The following is a 14907-nucleotide window of genomic DNA, read 5'->3' as shown; positions in this document are numbered from 1 at the left end:
CTTGTTTTCTGTGCCCCAAACAAAGTTCATGTTTTACGTCAAACGATACACAGAAGTGTGAGGAAGAGTGGGAGGAGCCTTATTGTGAGGGGGGGGGGGGGGTAGAGTTGTAGGGAAACAGAACCAAGGTGAAGAAAGAAAACACAGCTCAGTCTCTGAAAACAACACTGTTTAAGAGGTGAACACTGCATGACAAGCTTTTGGACTGATGGTTTGACATACATTTTAGTGGAAGTTCCGATTATTTTGTGGAACAGCAATGTCAGGCCAACATTTTTCCAAGCAGAGTATTTTAATTTAAGTAAACACACTGGTGTGATGCACCAGCAGGTGTTTGGTGCGTCCTACTGGTGATATATGGTTGCATCGCATATGAAAACAGATTCTCTCATCCTGCACCGCCCCTGCCCAGCAGACCATGCCTCGTTCCATCCGTCATGTTGGCTCATATTTGTAATTCTGTGTGATTTGTGATTCAGGCACAAAGAACTGCATGTTGATGAGTATAAACACACACACACACACACACATATATTTACATTTAGCCATTGACTAACGAGGAGCAGGCAGAAAAGAAACAGCATAATTTAAGTGATTAAAGTGGTAAACGTGGTTTCGTAAAACAAGACTTACTTCACTGGGGTATCACGAGGTACAGCAGGTCGTATTTTAAAGCTCCAGTGTGTAAATTATGGGGCTACAACGGCTAGTGTTGCCATCTTTAACCTAAAGTTATCTTGTGAACATGTTTTACCTCACTAATGTTTCAGAGAACCAGGGTTCATTCCTTAACCTAACATTATCTTTCAACATTAATTTTACCTCACTCATGTTTCAGAGAACCAGGGTTAATTCCTTAACCTAAGGTTCTCTTTCAACATTTGCTTTACCTCACTCATGTTTCAGAGAACCAGGGTTAATTCCTTAACTTAAGTTTACCCTTTACTTGTGTAGCTGTGTAGCTTCATCCTTCCCTCCGTCAGTCGTGATGTGAAACACATCACTCTGTGTCACCACAGACACGAGAACAAAACACTGCTATATTGAGAAACACAGGGAGAGTCATGTGGAGCTTATATGACTTGACGGTGGTCTGACTGAAACTGACATTTGTTTATATTTAAAAGTTACACACTACAACTTTAACCAAAAGGTTGGAGTTTTGATTCCCATGGCTCCTCTGGTCTGAAAACCTGTATGAATAGGTGTGAATGGGTGAATTACAAAACTGCTACTAGACTAGAAAAGCACGATAAAGACTATTACTACTGTATTATAATTTGTTTACATTAAATCTCAAGTCTTTCATTTATTTTTAGATGATTTGTGTAGAAATGTTTTAAAAGCTTATTATGGACTACAGCTTTAAGAACCTGATGAAGCTGCAGGTCAGTCAAACTCTGACTTTGCAAGGATCGGCATTATCTGTGACAGATTGTGATGCTGCAGGCTTCACTGAGCAACAGCTGGAGCACATAATGTGGTGCTTATCTGTTCGGGTTTGGAAAGCAATCTTCAATTTAGTTTGATAAAATGTGTGTAAACATGGTGCTGCCATATTATTGTATCTGAATAAAGGTTAAAGATGTTTCTATAGTCTAAATCCTGTTTGGTCCAGCACCAAACAGGACTACCACTTTAGTCCAGATTAAAATGCTTAACAAAAACATGAGTGTTGATGCTTTTGGTGAACTAACTGTAACCACAAGCACAATTTGACTAAAGTTAGTGATTTGCTATGGCTGAATCTATACCACATCACTCCTGGCAGGTCTCTTGACATCCCTTTATTCTCTTCTCTTCTGTTTTAACTTAAATCCCAGAGTAACTGAATGTATAGCCACAGAAGAAAATGTATTCAAATCCCACCTTATTTCTGCACATCATTTTAATTGTTATGCATTTAAGTAGCAGGCTGACCCTGTTATACATATTAGAGTAAGCTCAAACATTACACAGCCAGCCTAGAGTTTAGATCCAAGGATATCCCAAGGCTTAAAACTGAACAGAATTGTAAACACAAGAGATTACCGAGCCTTTCAAAGTGTACACTTCCCTCAGGCACTGCAGTTAATTAAAAGCTGTGAATGTTTAAAACAGCAACAATGAGCGGCTTTACTGCAACATTTTCCCTACTGTGGGTTTTCCCTAAGTCTCAGTCTATTTCCAGCATGTCTTTTCAGCTAAGTGTATTTTGCTAGAATCAACACTATAGCCAACAGCTGATCTGCCGGCTCCGCCTGTGTCTTTTCTTTAATCTCCATTTAATGGTGAAAACACAGCGATAAAACCAGCTGCCAAGAGACACAGACCTAACTACAGAATCAAGGACAGAGATGTTTTTTTTTCCGAGGCCTGGCACACACTGACAAATGTCTCGGGGGCTCCTTTGACTGACAGTTATTTACAGCGAAGGCGTGCTGCTGGAGATAGCGAGCTGAAGTTAAAGAAACCCCTGATTTTACCACGTGAGTTGGATGCATGCTTTTCAACAGCAAATGATGCAGCAAAAATGCTGAAGTACCATGACACAGTAAATCCCTTGCAGCTTGTCAGACGTCAGCAATGCACAAACACATGGATACACACCGTATCCATTCATGCATCTGTGCAGCCACACACGTCTTGCTGTGGGTAATGAGGGTTGGATCTGGAATGGCCAGAGTTGGCCCTAAGTTCGCTGTTTGCAGAAATAGGAAAGAAAAGAGGCTGACAGGACGAGTCAAAGGTCTTAATGTGGGCGAATACATAGAGGCAGAAACTGAAAGAAGGGGAAAAAAAAGTAATAAGAGTCACAGAGGTTGTCTGGCTTCCCAAATAGGATGAGATAAATTGGCCTCACAGCATTTTGCGTGTGTAGCATCTACACACACAAACACACACACACTGCTCAGTTCATTCAAGCTTATATTATTTCCACATATGTTTGCTTCGCTGCTCAATTCTGTAACTTATCTGATAATAACAAGAAAAAAACACAGGGTGACACACAAGACAAAGTGAGCAGAGTTTGGAGTCTCACAGACTTGTTGTGGACTGTGTGTGATTTCATCGTCTATGGTTGTAGTGAGTCCTTCAGTCCCACTGCTTTCAGATTCTATATCTCCAGCAGAAGAAAGTAGAAAATGCTGGAGAACACTGTAACAGTGTCAAACCACTCACTTGTATTTTGTAATATTTCTTCAACTCTGTCAAAACACTCACCTGTATGTTTGATCACATCTTTACTCTTGATTTATAATATACTTTTATTCGAAAGGTGTAAATTAGAATTTTCTCAATGGATAACTGTGTATTTTAACACTTGCTCATATACTTACATATTTTCTTGTTTTTATTGATTGAGTTTAAGGTCCTTTTACTGGTATTTAAAGCTCCTAGTGCTCTTGGGCCTTCTTATTTATCTTTGTTTATTTCCCTTTACCCTTTGAACCTTCTAGAACCCCCAGATCTTCTCATTCAGGTCTTTTAATCATCTCAATATTAAAAACTAGAATTCTGAGGCAGCTTTTTGTTACTATGGCCTATGTTTGTGGAACAGAAGACCTGAGGGCAGCACAGAACATTCATATTTGTACAAGTAAACCTTTTTAGTCTGGCTAATAACAATATTTTTTTAATGTTATATTATCGGTTAATTTTCTTAAATGTTGTTATTTTATTTTAGTACACTTATTCTATATTGCGTCTTTTAGTGCCCCTTGTCATTTAGCCTTTATTCTCCCCTAGTTTTAGTTACTTTTACACAACCTCAGTGTTTCCTTATTGATGATAGTGTTTCCTCTTCCTTAATAATTTTCCATATGTTTTCTGCTGAGAAATGTGAAAGCACAACATATATTAAAGTGTTATTTAACCAAACAAATATGCCTGTGGTTTGTACTGAGAGGTTAACATCGATTGTTGTTTTCTCGTAAAATTTTAAAAAGGTGCTTTCGGATATGCACTGAGACATTTTCCTGAAGGTGCCAAGAGGGACTGTGTCTGAGAGTGTAAATGTCTGATATTGTCACTTGTCATTCTCTGGAAATATCCAGTCAAGTGAGCCCAAGTGAGAATTCAACAGGAAAATCTCAGAAACCTTCAGAGTGTGGGCAAGTGTCCTGTCTGTCTGCTGCATGCTTGACTACGGTTGTCAGCATTTGCTTGAATGTTCTGGGGATTTCCCTGCTGCTGTGGACATATCCATCACCCTGCATTATTATGTATAAGTGAAAATATTAGGAAAAACAACAGACTCATGGAACACAAAGCAGAATCAGCATGATAAATAATGTGATCAGATGACTACATCCATAAACCATAAAAAGTGGATGGAGTCTTCCGGGTCACTAGAGGACACCAATGAAGAAGTAAAACAAAATATTGTCTAGCCACCATTGGTTGCAAAATGCAGTCCTTTTGGATGGAAGTCTGTGGGAAAATGAGCCACTCATTTATAACTTCAGTAAACACTTTCCTGAGGAGTTAATCACTACTTCCAAGTCTTCTACAATAGACCATGATGTCAGTTTTGTAAAATGTGTTACCAATTAGAGGAAAACAGGTTATACAACTCACTTATTTAGGTTCAAAGGTTGTTTGTCTCTGTCCCTGTGATGGACTGACTGGCAATCTGTCCAGGTTGTACCCTGCCTTTCCTCCTATGTCAGCTAAGATTGGCACAGCGCCCCCCGCTACCCTCATGTTAATGATAAAGCGGTAGAAGGTGGAATGGCTGGATATGGGTGACGTCACGACTGGTTGCCACTTGGTTAAATCACACTTAAAACTTGAAAAGTGTTTTCAGAAAGATAATTCAAAATGACGACCGAGCAGAAAATATGTCTTCATAGTACGGTGAGAAAGTGTTGAAGAAAAGCTCCCTCTACCTGAAGACAACCCAGAAAATGTGTTTCCAATAATTCTGTGACAAATGGAACAAAACCTGTTCATATCTGCTCAAATGAAAAAGAGTGAGTTGTCCATCTGAACCCCAGCACAGAGAGCAAGAGAGAAAAGGTCTGGGCCCAGGGTCTGGGCCAGGTCACTTTAGTAAGAGACCTGGCAAATCTCAATCTCAGCATACTGTAAAACATTACAGTTAAAGCTGTATCCTCATTCACTGCATGCTGCTTATCACAACATAGCCTCAGTTATGTGTTCCCAACTGTGTTCCCAACTGTGTATCTGTGTGTGTGTGTGTGAGAGTGTAAGAAAGAGAGAGAGAGCAAAAAGGCACATGATGGTATGTTGTCACGACACCCAGACAACATTAATATTGCACATGTACATTTAGAAAATAACTCTCTTCCATGCACGCACACATGCACACACACACACACACACACACACACACACACACACACTTTAACTCATAAGAGCAAAGTGCAGATGTTGCTGTCAAAATTGAGTCCAAAGCCACTGAAGCTGTAAACTATCTTTCTTTTTTTAATCTGGCAATAAGACAAATAGTACAAATAGGCCAAACACAAAAACACTCAATGCTGCCAGGAATGTAAATGTATTCAATTGTTTAAAGGCAGCTTTGTATTGTGCATTCAAGGAAACTGTAAAAAAGTGCTGTAGTAATGATGAATGATGTATTGCTGACTCGAGGCATCTGTCAAAATAATGGATGGAGTCAGTGGGAAATCAGCCATATATTAAAAGTAGGCAGAGTCCATATTTCTGCCATGGTTTTATGTCCACTCTATTTCGTTGATGTCCGCCAGTTTACCTAACAAACTCACTGTGAGTGGTGTCATTCATCATCGAAAAGAAAGAGAGAATTATGCTCTATATTGTGTTGAGTAGTGTAACACTATAGTTTCCAATACTCTTTAAATCAATAGAAATCCATATTTTTTATTTGAGGTAACAGTTTAATTTTGGTTGCCTTTTAATGAGGTCTGCTTTAGTGTCTCTACTATAACTCCTATGAAACATCAGAGTGAAATGTATGGTTCTACTACTTAGCCAGTGTGTTGTTGTTGTTTTGTTTTTGTCATTTTTGTGTGTATTTGTCACCAAAGGATCATGATACTCATTGCTGGTTGTTGTCAAAGCTCTCCCCTTAAAGCCCTTAACAAACTCACAGGGGAAGCAAACCAGACACTTCCCATGATCCCATGCTGCTTCCCAACATCATCAAAATATTCTTTTTGTTATGGTTTTGACCGCTAGCGGCAGGAAATAGACTAGCGTCTGCAGCAAATGTATGGGAATTTGCTTTCAATGTTGCTTTAGTTTGATGTCAGGTCCCCAGGACCATTTTGTGTGGGGCCCCATAAAAAAATCTCTGCTCACACCTGCTGTGAACAGTCTTGACTTAAAGTATCCCTTTCATCCATCCATTTATTTTATTTTATTTAATGTTTATTTAAGCAGGTGATCTTTTTGAGACTATGTGAGACTTATCTTGATTGAAAGCAAACTTTGTTGTCAAATCTGTGCCGGAGCACTTATGTATGTATGTATGCAAAGAGGATTTTACCTTCAACCACATTTAATACATGATCTAAAGTGTAGACATCAGAAGTGTTTAAGATAATAAGTACGAGATCAAAATCTTCTACCTGATCAAATCACCAAAACATCCCACTGACTGTAATTTGATGCTCCAACAATGAAAAAGCCACAAGTCACATGTCAAAAAGGAAACTGCTCTATTCGATCAGCTTTACATGAATTCATCCTCACTTTAGTCCTTTCTTTTACATCCTAAGAAGCGTGGTGACAACAGCTGCTGTAAATGTTAATGAGCTCTTAACTCAGACACTGCAAGAACTATATGGCCAAAGTATATTTTCACCAGTGCAACATATCTGTTGAAAAACAATAACATGTTCTTCCACATATTGTATATATTAGGTCATCTACATGTTCTCCCTCATAAGGCCACTCATCCATCAGTGTGTCACGTCTTACCTGTCACTTTGAGCTGGGTAGTCCGCCGCACCACTCTCGATCCATACTGCAACTCACAGGTGTAGTTTCCTCCGTCGCCCTCCTCCACCTCAGGTATCCAGAGATGTGTGGTGTTCACCATGATGGAACTTCTCCATTCAACACGCTCACACTCCTGACAGCAGACACAAACAAACGGGATTCTCTTACAATTGTCTGGACATGCTGTACTGTAGGTGTGTGTGTGTGTGTGTGTGTGTTAAGGCTGTCACTTTTCATTCAAAATTCTGATTCCTGTCTAAAGTTGAGGGAGAAAGTTATTTCACTGTGAGCACAGATTGGCTGAAGATCCACGCTGAATCAATCAGAAAATTGATTAGGACAGGTAAGCTAACAATGTACAACAACATTTAGCTTAGCTGTTAGCTCCAGCCTAGTGAGGGAGCAGAGGAGGCATCACAGAGGGGCACAACAACGAGTGATCAAGTGACTAATGGTACGACGAGTAATAATAAATGAGGTGTGTCTTACCTTATACCAGGTCATCTGTGGCTGTTTGTATGGAGCCATATAGTCTTCTATATCAGGACACATGATCATTTTGCTGTGAGTTATCTCAGCTTTCTCCAGATGGCGGATTTTGCTGCTGAAGCATTTGCCCTCATCACTCTCCTCCACCGTCATGGACATGGACACTTTCATGCAGTAAGTTGAGTTCCTGAACAGATTACAAATGACAACAATGGGAAAGTTTCCGTTAGCAAGTCAACCTCTAAATTCAGGATATGCAGTTTTATTGGAGAAAACGAGTGCATGACAAGAGAAAAGCACCAATAAAACCTCAAGTTCAAGTTAAATTTAAACTGACATTAGAATCATAAATAATAACTGCAACACTAAAAGTGTCAGTTTAATATCAGATGTAATTTGGACCGAATACACTCCGGACTATTTTTAACTCGTAAGAGTATCACTAAATAATTTATTAATTAAAATAGTTATTTTAACACTGCAATATTTACAATATTTACATTGTCACAAGTGATTCTATCATCCAAAACCAGACTGTCTGGTGCTGTTGTGTGTTTTCAGGTGAAATAATAGGCCCTGAAAACAGTGACATCTGAAAACAGTGAAGAAGGAGTTGACATCAAAAACAAATTACAGGTTGTACAAAATCCAATACCAAAAAACATTTTGTAATAAGAATTGAATCTCAGTAAAGCCACAATTTCAGACGATGGAGGAATATGGACGTGTCTTCTCTTTTGTGCTCATAGCAGTGGCTAAAAGGTCAATAGTCAACTGTAGAAACTACAGTAAAACAATATTGACAAAGACTTCTATTCAGCTTTCCCAGCACGCAATTAAAGACAGTTGCGTGCTGGGAACCACTTCTAACTGAATTCTAATGTTGCTCCATGTCTGCTGGATGTGTAAACAAACACATGTTTACTTTATTTGCACTCTGCCCCAAGTGCTTTTAAAAACATTACGTTAAGTAACATTACATTACATAAGAGTGTTATTAACACAGTAGCTTCACACTTGCATGATATATCTCTATCTCAGTCCTGATTGGGATCATAGACACAAGGACAGAGCTGAAATAATAACTAATACTTATAAAAAGACAGATGCTCCATGTAGACTGCGCTAGAAACATGTGAGTGTTGTGTTTATGTGGGAGATTTGAGCTGCCATTGTCACTAAAATATCACAACAGGCATCACGTCATTACGATGTTTCTACCACTTGGGGAAAAAGAAGTTCAAACTACTAATTTTGTAGCACTAAAAATGGCTCAAGGTAATTGTTGCTTGTTAATCCTGCAGGTCTTGTTGATGTGTGTTCTTCCAAGTTCACCTCCAGACACAAAAGACCACATTGATCTCATTCTCTCTCTATCTCTCCCTCTCTCTATCGCTCTCTCTCACCCAGGCAACATATACACACATGACTCACCAATTGTCCCCTAACTACAACCTCGCATTACTCCAAACCACTTATTCCATCAATGCTGCAAATGTATGTCTGTTTCACTCCCTCTCTCTCCTGTGTGTGTGACACAGGACTTTCTATAAGTATTGATATAAAAAAAGACCAGTGAGCACTAAACTAGAAGACTGGAAAGCTGTTTTTTATCATCCATCCTTCACGTTTTCTCAACCTCATCACCTTGCTTGGCTACAAATTGAACAGCACAAGCCATACGAAGCAATATCCTTCATGGAAAACAAGGCTTGAGGCTAAAATCAAGGCTGTAGACATGTTGGCCATCTAGCTGAGCTACACAGAGGTGTGGTAAAGACAGAACTGCCTAAGAAAAACAACAAGCTCTCCATACCTGTAACCCCTGTAACCCCTGTAACACCCAAACTAAGAGAGAGGATCCAGCAGATTCCAGGAACAACATACAGTATAAGATCTCTGTTCAGCAGAACACAGGCCTATAGGAACAGCTAAGATACTGTGCAGAACCCTTAGGCTCCTGGTCCTCTGGTAGAGGACGCAAGATTAGAGGAGACACAACACTGCCTATCCAATCCAGGGCCTTAAACCTTTTTGAATGCCCATGAGGAAATAAACCTACTTCATCTGATTTTTTAACATCAGAAAACTATTTCCTAAGGATCTTATGGTCATCATTGCAAGTTTCACATCCTCTTCAATAAATCATGATGCCCATTTTATAAATTATAGAGTCAAATAAAGGAGTATGCTTTACAGCTTGGCTATGTTGTGCCTAAGAGCAGATGTCACACATGGTGTCCTTCTGGTCCTCCTCATGCTCTCAGTAAGCTCCACCCCCACACTTCTTCCCCAGCTCTTATCCAAATGGTCTGAACTGAGTGATATCATGCTGGGGTGATACCAGAGACTTAGAAGTCACAGATCTACTCACATTATTGGGTGACTGTGCATGATACATATTGACCATTGTCAAACTTTATATAATAAATCCAAGTGTTGCTACATAATGGCTTTGATACAAACCCCTTTTTTGAAATCTAGCTTTCAACACTGCACACGAGCAGCAGACATCAACTGAGGTGACCTAAAATGAGAAGAACTGAAGCAGACTTTCTCTCATCTCCCTCTCTTCTCTCTCCCACTCTTGTATCAGGCTCTGTCATGGTCTCCTGCCCTCCATCTGTCCAACCCAGACACCGGATGTCAAACATTACAACAGCAAAAACAGTATCTATGTACCAAAAAAAACAAACATTATGCACATCTCACTATAAATATGACAATTCAATTAGACTGCTGTGCAAACACTGTGTCAGAAGCATTTAGCAGATGCTGTGCACCTCTTATGAATGCAAATTGTGTGTATGCATGTGGGTGTATTTATATCTGGAGCAGTGTGCAATACATGTAAATGCTTCACTTAAGAAAATGTCCCAGAGGGAAAAGACACGTGTGACGACCCACCCAGTGTCTGAAAATCCTCTGAGGTTCACAGCCAAACCATCAAACATGACTCTGATCAAAACATGAAATCAATAATTCCCATTATTGTTTTCATGTGAACATGGGGATACAAAAAATAATCCGTCCAGATCAATAATCAGTCCACTTCACTTTATGTCTGAACTTGCACATCGTTCAACACATGTATTTGGTTATTACAGCTTGGCTCCATGTAATATTTAAAAGGTTTAAAGTGTTCACTCTCAAAATGTGTAATTACCCATCAACATAAAAATAAAAAAACTAATTGATGAATTCAAATGAACAAATTAACCTGTTTGCTTACTACGTGACACTGGATACTTACACATAAAAGAGAAATGACACATATTTTAAATGCAATGGCTTTTGTTTTATTCCTATGTCTTAAAATATATTGTACATTATTACAAAAAATGTAAAACTTAATTACTAAACTAAGACTAAAAACATTATTAGTATTATTTGATGACCTTTCACAGCCCACTAGGCCCACACTTTGGGAATGCCTGCACTTGAGTATAGAAAAGTTCTATTGTATACCCACCAGAGATCTACATTTTACTGATGCACTCTTAATTGACATAAAGTGTTTGCTCCTATAATAATGATTGACCTTTGTGTTGGAAATTAGTTGGCATTTACCACTGAGGCCAAACCAGAAATAGAAAATACTGAAAAATGTTTGTTATTATTGAAGGAGAGAAATGAATGCATGCCTCATAACCAGGTCAAGGGCTGACAAAACAAGGCACCCACTCCTCATTGCTCATTGTTAACTAATACACCGCCAGTGTACTAGTACCTGTCCCAATCCCAGATAAATGGGAGGGTTTTCCTAATCTCGGCTCAAATCAAATATGTGGATCGTCTGCTGTGGCGACACCAAGAGAGCGAGAAACCAAAAGGGAAACAAAAAAAAGAAGCTCCAACCTTAAAACTGGATTGGATACCACTTGTGGCTTCATGATGTTTGTTGCGGTTGTTTTGATGTTTGACATCAGTCATGAAAAAAAAGCAGGAGGCGGAGCAAAGTGACAGATAAAAATAAATAAAAACAGAAGACGTGATCATTTCATCCCAAACATCACAGCAGCTTTATTGTTTTTTCACAGACTATCTGTGGTGGAAACTTCCCTTTAACTGGTCTGTTCCAAGAAGAGCTACAGTTCATTTGTCCAGACCCTAAGAACTGTAAAATATTTTTTTTTCTTTTGCTTATAATGCAACTGTAGCAGGGCAAATAGGACTATGGTGGGACTTCACTGAGGGGAAACACTGACATTTGTTTAATTCATTTGCTGTGCTAAAATGGTAGCAGGTTGCTTAGTGTTTATGTTTTATTTAGTATACTGACATGTTACTGGTATCAATCTTAATACTACACTTCATACTACACCACAACAGTGTATTTTCCAAATGGTGAAACCATTCATTTTTGGAAAATGTAAGTACAATATAGTATTAGGGACACAAGGCATGAATATATTGGAAAATAAAAAAAGGTTTATTTGAATTCTAATGGTACAAGTTGTCATCAAAATTATAATAAATCCCAAAGAAAGTAAAAACTATTAATGGAACATAGCCCTGAAGACAGCTGCTAATGTGAATATCTGTCAGGAGGAAAGAGGACATTTATGTGGCACCGGACTTTATTAAACAGGCGTGAAAAAAGGCTGCAAGACACAGAGCAATGGGCAGAGAGAGTTAATATGATGCCACATGTTAGATTGCACTGGGATGGTAATTGCAGTTTATCTTGATCTTATTAGAGATGGGCTCATATTCCATTGCTCTAAGTTATTTCATTCACATGAGATATGCACAGGCAAACAAAGCTCTGCTGTTTATCAGGATCAAAATGAGACAAGTGTCCATGTTATTTACAGACAGAAACCCTGGCAACTGAAGATGGTGCAAACCTAATATCACACTGGAGGCAGCTATCAGAATTTAGCAGAGCAGTGTAAGTAGGGATGCACCAAAACCGATGCCAGTATTCGCTAACAGGTCCGATGCTTCCCGAATTTACTCATCTGTATTTTCAAAACTTCCCCGATAGTGCTGCACTAGAAACAACTTCATGTATTTTCAAGTGATCCAAGCAGTTGCGCGCAATGTCAGCAGTTTGGAAATACTTTAAGATAAGCAATGACTGTGTGATGTACTGCAAAAACAAAGGAAATGGCAACACTCTTCCAACACTTTTGGAGGCGACTGTAAATGTGTGTTGTATTTTGTTCACAGTCAAAGTGGGGCAACAAACAAAATGTGTTTTCCAATGTTGTTGCTGTAATGCTATTATTAACTACTCAGTACTCAGTATTGGTAAGTATTCAAATTTAAGTAATCAAACTTGTAATCAGTCAGAAAAAAGTTACTTGTAACCCAAGTTACAAAGGGAGCTAAATTGAAGACAAATGGCGATTTTCTACTATACAGTTAGCACGACTTTTGCTTTTCCATGAATGATAGTACCTGGTACATTTTTTAGCACCTGCTGTGGTGAGACACATGATTCAAACCAAACAATGCCGAACTGTACGTAGATCAGTTAAAAAAAATGTAAAAACCCTGAAAACATGCGTTAATCTCCAACATTTAGCAAGGATGTTTCTAAAATCTCAATATTAATAGCCAGCGATCGCGATCTGAATCGCAATCATGTCCAGCCGTATAGAGCCAAATAGAGTTAGAGCTGCGTTATAATGGAAAATAACCACATGTCCAAAGTGTCTGCTTTGTGAGTACAGACTTTTCCAAGAGCTCAGTTTGGATGATGTGCCGATTGAGCATTTTTGTGATATGGTTTTGTCATGTCATATTCACAATTTAAGTTGTACACAACATGAGCACAGCGAAAACGAACCAACAATGCAATTTGTCAACGCTTGACGATGCCCCGCTCAAGGTGAATGAGGCACCTGACGCCTCTGCATTCATGTGAGTCAGCGTTTTATGCTAAGCTAGTAATCACTGTGAATCAGTAGCAATTATCAGTGGAATTTTCTTGAAAAGAAAGCAATTTCAGGTGCAGTCGCTGCTGATTCAGTGACTTGTATGATTTTAAATGAGTTCATAACGATTATGCACTCTAGACTAGACGAGTGAATGTATCACAAATGTACATCAGGTTTGTGGACAGTTTTATGCCCAAACACCATGTTTTGCCCCTTAAGTTACAGCTGTCAAATTAACTTAAGTGACACATTATCTTATGGTTTCCTACACGTTTGTCCTTCGCTGCTCCGTGCAAAGGGTTTGCAATAAACATGCCTCACAGATATGGGTAAGCTTGACAATTTAGTGCCACTAAAACGTGTCCAATAAAGCTGCATCCTGTCCCCATGGAAATGACTGAGGTGAAAAGGGAGATTTAACGGGTGAAAGGAAAGATTTGTGGCTGCCATTATGTGTCAAAAGTGAGATGTTGACATCAGTCACCCTCTATCAGCAAGCGTCTACGTCAAGTCTTCTTATATATTCATTCACACGAGTCCTCACACTGACAACTGTCCTTGACCTCTTATCTAAACTAAGTTTGACCATGAGTCACATTCTTACAATTGGTCAGCTAATTGCTGACTAAATGGATTCATTTCTCTCTGTTCTTGTTGCCCTCGTCTCTGAATTTGAAAGCGACTGGCCTTTTTTCCAACACTTAAATCTGTCACAATGTCCACAATCACTTCCAAAGTGTCCTCAAAGAGTGCGGCATCACACAGTAAATACTGGGCACACTGCACTTTGGCTGACCACTCACAATTAAAGCGTGTGAACTATTTGTGTGTTTGTCTACACTTAAAAAAAAAAAAAAACACTAATTCCATTCATCTGAAATGCAAAACCAGCCACAAATTAGTCTCCAAATAATCCGCTGTATCGTCTCTGTCAATAAATCACGCTCACCCTCCCTGCAATTACCCTCCTATGATCAGGGCAGGCTGCTGGAGGGTGTGTTGAATTATGGTGCTAATAGAGGGGGATGTATCCTGGGCAGCAGGCAGCATGTTTATACCTGGACGGAGCTGCGGATTAATTTGACTATCAATCTAACTAACAGGCCGGGAAGAGAGAGCGAGTGAGGGGAAGAGAGAGGGAGAGAGAGCTGACACCTTTGCATGCTTTTTTTTTCTGATGAATGAAGAAATCAAATGGCAGAAATAAATATGCTTTGATCAGTGAATAGTAAATAGTACATTTCATTTTTTTTTTATTCACTATTTTAATTAATATTCACTGTGGGCCCATTCATTACAACAGTAGATACAACTGTGAGTCATTGTATAATGACTGCAAAAAGGTCATTTTAATTGTTTTTTTCAAAAAAATGTAAACAGCCTCAACATGCTCTGGAAGTTCATTAAAAATAATTGCCTTGCATTTGATGATGAACATTACTTAAGGTACAAACACACACAGGCCCAGAGGTGTCTTATTCATTTAGTCAGACTGTCATAAAATGATAGTTTTAAGACATTTTGTTTATAATCATACAGAAACACATTATCAATATCGTATTGATAATGTGTTTCTTATATTGATATAAGGAAACTCCTC

At 38.9% G+C, this 14907-nt stretch overlaps 1 protein-coding gene across 2 annotated transcripts in view; it reads right to left on the bottom strand.

Annotated features, from left to right (window-relative positions):
• Nucleotides 1-14907, bottom strand: part of il1rapl2 (interleukin 1 receptor accessory protein-like 2) — a 395763-nt gene that overhangs the window by 127764 nt on the left and 253092 nt on the right. For both annotated transcript variants that reach the window (XM_058649406.1, XM_058649407.1), the window contains exons 5-6: nt 7420-7606; nt 6910-7063 (exon numbers count right to left, since the gene is read on the bottom strand). In XM_058649406.1, the coding sequence (XP_058505389.1) occupies nt 6910-7063; nt 7420-7606 (341 nt within the window). The remainder of the gene's footprint in view (nt 1-6909; nt 7064-7419; nt 7607-14907) is intronic.

The sequence above is a fragment of the Solea solea genome, chromosome 14, assembly GCF_958295425.1.
Source record: "Solea solea chromosome 14, fSolSol10.1, whole genome shotgun sequence".
NCBI classification, from domain to species: Eukaryota; Metazoa; Chordata; class Actinopteri; order Pleuronectiformes; family Soleidae; genus Solea; species Solea solea.
Note: the sequence above shows the minus strand (reverse complement) of the source record. Positions and strands in the feature narration are given on the sequence as shown.